We start from the raw sequence: 6,392 nt of genomic DNA on the forward strand, positions 1-6,392 counted from the left end.
GCCGGTTCAGGTGCAGGACATGCATAGGAGCCGCCACCCGCAGCTTTGTGCACTGATCTCCTCAGGCACGAGGCACGTTCTGGCTGCAGACCTGCAGGAAATTTCTATGGACCAGTGGTTGAAGAACACTGTTATAACTCATGCAGACTATGAAAAACTGCAGGAAGACCTTAGGAAGATTGGGCATCCAAATGGCAGATGAAATTTAATGTGGATAAATGCAAAGTTATGCACATTGGGAAGAATAATCCAAATCATAGTTATTGGATGCAAAAGAGCACCTTGGGGGTCAGCACTCAAGAAAGGATCTGGGTGTCATTGTAGACAATACGCTGAAGCCTTCCAACCAATGTGTGGCAGAAGCCAAGAAGGCAAATAGGATGCTAGGAATTATTAGAAAAGAAATGGTTAACAAGACTAAGAATGTTATAATGCCTCAGTATCGCTCAATGGTGTGACCTCACCTTGAGTATTGCGTTCAATTCTGGTCTCCTTAACTCAAAAAAGATATAGCGGCAATAGAAAAGGTTCAAAGAAGAGTGATGATACCAAGATGATAAAGGGGATGGAGCTCCTCTCATTTGAGGAAAGACTTGGAAAAGAGATGGCTGAGGGGAGATATGATTGAAGTCTACAAAATCCTGAGTGGTGTAGAATGGGTACAAGCCGATCAATTTTTTACTGTATCAAGATTTACAAAGACTAGGGGACATTCGATGAAGTTGCAGAGTAATACTTTTAAAACCAATAGAAAGAAATATTTTTTCACTCAAAGAATCGTTAAGCTCTGGAACGCGTTGCCAGAGAATATGGGAAGAGCAGTTAATGTAGCTGGTTTTACAAAAGATTTGGACAAGTTCCCGGAGGAAAAGTCCATAGTCTATTGTTGAGACTGACATGGGACAGTAGCATGAAATACTGCTGCTATTTGGGTTTTTGCCAGGTACTTGTGACTTGGATTGGCCTCCGCGAAGACAGGATACTGAGCTAGATGGACCATTGGGCTGACCAAGTAAGGCTATTCTTATGTTCTTAAAGATGCATTGAGACAGGAGTTCATGGAGAAGGGCAGTTTCTAGCACAGGAACTATAGCACAGATGTCTATATATCTACACACAGAAATATGCTGCAAACTTAAGATGAATAGAAATGAACAAATTGCTGTATCGTCTAAAGATATTTGGTCCCAATAGACTGTTAGAGACCACAGAAATAGCTTATTAGCATACACTATAGTCCCAATATTGAGACTGCAGGAAGCAGCCTGGTTACCTCTTGCTGTCCGTTGTGATCCCAGATATTTAGTTCCGGGACTATATCCTGCCACCGGCACTGAATATTCAGATCAAGGTTCCCCGACGCAAATTTGGAAAGCCAAGTTAATATACAGTGGCTGGTCAGCTGGTCTAGTGATCAAAGATGGGCTTGCTGTTTAGGTGAGTCTATCTAGCTGCAAACCTTAGCCAACCAACTCCTGAATATTGGCGGTGACAGACTATGTCGCACAATATAGCCAGTCACTGACCAATCCGGGGAACGGGATATTCAGCAGGAGAGAGCCAGCTATTTCCCGCTGAATATCAGTGACTAGTAGGCTTTATGTTATTTGGTCATCCAGGAGCCATTCCTGTCCGGCTAAATAGTGCTGAATATTGGTTGGTATAGGTTCGTGGATATGGGATCAATCCACATAGATTGTTATTGCTTAGCAGCAGAAAGACAGCAAAGGCAAATGTTGCATAATGAAAAATAGCCCATTTGCAAATGTCATTTTGGTTTTCCCGCATCTTATCTGCTTCTCTTTTTTTTACCCCTCTTCCTTCCAGGAAAGATGAATAATGTCACCCACCTGTGCTCCATCATTCAAGACATGGTTCTCATTCCACCCCACCAGCGTAATTCCACTGTCCGCTATATCGATTATGCAAGTGTCACTGTTCATGGATTGGCTTCTCTTTTTGGCATGCTGGAGAATGGGCTCATTATCTTTGTCATTGGCTTTAAGATGAGAAGGACAGTCATAACCACTTGGATCCTAAATCTGGCTTTGTCAGACTTCATGACCACTGCATCCCTCCCCTTTTTTACATACTTTCTAGCCAAGGGACACACTTGGGAGCTGGGGACTTTCTTCTGCCGTGTCCACTCCTCGGTCTTCTTCCTCAACATGTTCATTAGCAGCTTCATCCTGAGTGCCATCAGCCTGGACCGCTGCCTCCTTGTCCTTTATCCAGTGTGGGCCCAAAATCACCGAACAGTCCCTATGGCCATGGCCATTTGTATGATCCTGTGGCTACTGGCAGTCCTCAACACAGTGCCTTACTATCTCTTCCGGGACACAATTCAGCGCCAGGATGGACGTATTATGTGTTACTACAATTTTCTACTGTACAGCAACCCCACAAGCAGCAATGAAGACAACTTTGCACTCTGTAGCCAACGCCAGTATGCAATGGCAGTGAGTAAGTTCCTCATTAGTTTTCTGGTGCCTCTGCTCCTCATTGGATTCTGCTACACTGCAGTAACCTTGAAGATCAGACGTCGGCACCATCGAAACTCTGGACGCTTCTTCAAACTAATGGTGGCCATCATACTGACTTTTGTTCTTTGCTGGTTCCCTTACCACATCTTCAGTCTAATGGAGGCCCAAGCTCATCACCAGAAGGAAATGAGGCCTGTAGTTTGGAAGGCGCTGCCATTTGTCACCAGCCTGGCATTTATTAACAGTATCCTGAACCCTTGCCTTTATGTCTTCACCTGCCCTGATTTCCTCTCCAAGATTCGGCATTCACTGAAGTCAGTGCTAGAAAGCGTCCTGGTGGAGGATGACGATCTCTTTTCCAGAAGAGGCACTCTTCGATCTACTGCCTCCTTCTCCAGCGGCCTTCCTTTCCTCCACAACCGCTGGTTCTCAAAGCGCAACAGGAAGTGCAGTAGAAGATCCATCTCTGATGTGGACATCCAGCTGAACTGAACTATAGAAGGTCTTATTATCTGCCAATTTATCATTCACATGGAAGAATCTCTTTCCAGCTGCATCTCCCATAGTTCTTTCTTCCACCACTGAAATTCAGCTTCCTTCTGTCTTTCTCTTTTCGTTTTGTAAAGACAGAAGCCTCCAAATTTGTACCTCATATTAGTATGCTTCCCTTTCTTTTATTCTCAGAGATTCCTCTATGTTCAGAATATATGCATTGATCTAATTAATTTGGGACTAATCTGTAAAGTTTCAGGGCTCAGACCCCCAATCTGCTACTGATTTCACTGTGTGTTATTATCTCTGCAGAATGTATATCAGCTACCCTATGAAGCTAAAGAAACTTCTCCATTACTCAACAAAATGATTTCCTGGTTTAAAAGAAGCAGACAAACCCTTATAAATACAAGGTCTTTGTAAGGTTCGTCATGCCCCCAGTAATGTGACATTATTTCAATAGTCTGAATGTACTCCTAAATTTTGGTTATATCCCAGGCACTATTTAAAATATTCCTTTCCATCTCTGCTCACTGTTGCCATATTTAGGCCATATCAGGCTGAAGCAAAATGGCTGACACTTCAAGAGGCCTTATGGAACCGTTATCTATTGTTTTAAGTTTCCATTACCATAGGGAAGCAAAGGTTAAAATGGTAATTCTAAAACAGAGTACCCGCGTTTACATGTCCATTCCATGCATTACTTTACTGAATGCTAGTACTTAAGAACATAAGAATTGCCATACTGGACAGACCAAAGGTCAGTCAAGCCCAGTATCCTATTTCTAACATTGGCCAATCCAGGTCCCATATACCTGGCTAGATCCCATGTAGTAAAACAGATTTTATGCTGCTTATCCTAGGAATATGCAGTGGATTTCTCTACGCCATCTCAATAATGATCTATGGCGGGGTGCCCACATTTTTTGGACTTGCGAGCTACTTTTAAAATGACCAAGTCAAAATGATCTACCAACAATAAATTTTTTTAAAATCCCACAAAGCACACTGTACGTAGAGAAAATGTTAATTATCATTTATCTTCCAGGGGTTTTTCAAAGAGGTCAAGGTTGGTGACTCTATGCAATTTCACCTCAGTAACAACCATACAAAAATAAAGAAATATACCTCCCTCCCTTTTTACTAAACCACGATAGCAGTTTTTAGTGCAGGGAGCTGGCTGAATGCCCCATGCTGCTCTCAATGCTCATAGGATTCCTGCGCTAAAAAACGCTTTTGTCCCTGTGTCCACGAGCTTGGTCCCTGTTCCCATGTGCTCAGTCCCCATCCCTGTCCCATCCCATCCCCGCAAACCATCTTATCCCATCCGCACAAGCCTCGAATAATTTTATATTGAACTTATTTTATTAAAGAATGAAATAATATTCTGTACAATTGTCATTTTCTAAATTAAAGTTCTGGCTCTCGAAGTAGAGGAAGAGATCTTCAGCTGACAGGGCTTTGTTTATAAATATTTATTAAACACAACTAATATACTACTTTATCCTAAAGCAAAAAAAAAAAAAAATAATGAAAACAAATAGAAATTTTTTTCTACCTTTGTTGTCTGGTTTCCGCTTTCCTCATCATTCCATTCCATCCATCCACTGTCTTTTCTCTGCCTCTTCTATATGGCATCTGCTCTGTTTGTATGCCTCTACCAGAAACTGTTTGCCTCTCCCTTCCATCTCTCCCTCCACCCCTCCCCCCAATTGGTCTGGCACCCATCTTCTTCCCTCTGTTCTCCCCATAGTCTGACAACTCTGTTTTCTTCCCTTCCCTCCCCTAGATGGTTTTTAGAATATCTCTCCTCTTTTCCTTCCCTCAGATCTGGTATCTATCTCCCCAATACACTTTTTTCTTTATCCCCTCCTTCCATCCAGTATGAGCTTCCCTTTTCTCTTCAGCGTCTGTTCCAACCTCTCCCCTCCCCACTTTCCTTCAGTGTCTTCTCTCCTCTCTCTCCTACACACTAACATACAGCGTCTGTTCCTCTCTCCCCCTCTCTCTCCACTTCCTTCCAGCATGTTCTCCTCTCTCTCTCTCTCTCCTCCCCATTTGCCTTCAGCATCTGTTCCTCTCTCCCTTCCCCCTCTTTCTCCATGTCCCTTCAGTGTCCTTCATGTGGTCCAGCAGCCCCCTCTATCCCGATTGCTGCGGTCCTGACATCTCCCTCTCTCCCTCCATCCCCTCACCTTCGCTGGCGATTTTCATTGTTCTGTCTCTGAGTGGCCCGAGCCTTTTCTCAAGCCGCATGTAGCTGTTCTGAACTTCTCCTCTGATGCAACTCCCTCCCCCGTGACATCTGACATACTTCGGGCCTCCTAAAGCAGCAGCAGCGGCAGTGGCTGGTCGACAGAAGCAGTGTTGTGAACAAGCTGCCTGCAGCCTGCCCAGCTAGGGCTTCCATCTGCTGCATCAACGGTGATGTCATCAAATGCATCAGAGGGAAGGCCCCAACGGGGGGTGGGGGGGGCTCGCCAGCCTGTTCTGAATGCTGCTTTTATCGGCCGGCCAGTGCCACTGCTGCTCCTGTAGGAGGCCCAGAAATATGTCAGGTCTCACGGGGAGTGGGGTGTGTGGAGGGGGTGTTGGTCACTGAATTGGTGAATCTGATTTTTTGGGAGAATGAATCAATTCACCAAAGTCAATTGGTGAATCAATTCAAATCAGCAAATTGGGCAGCACTAGTCCAAGGCAGGCACAGCACCAGCATATATAAGAGTACAGGCTATTGTGGTCTATGGGAGACATCAGAGGAGTCTTCTAATTGCCTTTATGGATGTCTCTGGGACTAGGATTTGGGTCCCCTACCTCCAAAATCCACTTTTATGAATCTTTTATGCTTTTAACTAGCTTTCCTGGGCCATTTTTTGGCACCAAAATGCTGCTGCAGTGGCCATCTTGGATTTTCCAATTTGATTTTGTTTAAAATCAATAGAGATGGCCTCCTCAGGCTGTTTTACCCTCAATTCATGCCAGATTTGTGTTGGATGGCCGGCTGAGGAGCATCTGTGTTCCATGTGCCGCAGGGCAAGTGAGGTGGGATGGAAGCAATGAGCTTAGCTCCTTCTGGTCCCTCTAGGGCAGGGGAATGGCAGGTGGCTCATATGTTCGGTCAAAATCCCTCTCAGAGCCCTTGGATAGTGATGCAGCATGTTTGGCAAAGTGCAATAACGCAAATGCCTCTGTGCCCATGAGGAAGTAAAAGAGTCCCTATAGGTGTCCTCAAGGCAGCCTGTTCAGGGTTTAGACCTGACTTTGTTTGTCTTATGTTTGAAGCTTGTTTGGCTTTTAGTTGTCTATCTGCACCATCGGGGGTCATGACAATTGTTGCATGGAGGGGGGTGGGGAGGAGTGTTTCCTCACACAGCACAGTTCTCCCTCCAAAAGTTTACCTGTCGGAACCGGAGATCC

At 44.6% G+C, this 6,392-nt stretch overlaps 1 protein-coding gene across 1 annotated transcript; it reads left to right on the forward strand.

Moving 5' to 3' along the window:
* Positions 1-1,832: 1,832 nt before the first annotated feature.
* Positions 1,833-2,975, forward strand: LOC117348509 (prostaglandin D2 receptor 2-like). The gene has a single exon (XM_033920723.1). It carries the CDS (start codon positions 1,833-1,835, stop codon positions 2,973-2,975), a length of 1,143 nt encoding a protein of 380 aa, XP_033776614.1.
* The last annotated feature ends 3,417 nt before the right edge of the window (positions 2,976-6,392 follow it).

This window comes from Geotrypetes seraphini, chromosome 14 (assembly GCF_902459505.1).
Source record: "Geotrypetes seraphini chromosome 14, aGeoSer1.1, whole genome shotgun sequence".
In the NCBI taxonomy this organism is placed as follows: Eukaryota; Metazoa; Chordata; class Amphibia; order Gymnophiona; family Dermophiidae; genus Geotrypetes; species Geotrypetes seraphini.

Bases quoted from the DNA above. Each gene is read 5' to 3' on its own strand.
- LOC117348509 (XM_033920723.1), top strand. From the start codon at position 1,833: ATGAATAATGTCACCCACCTGTGCTCCATCATTCAAGACATGGTTCTC.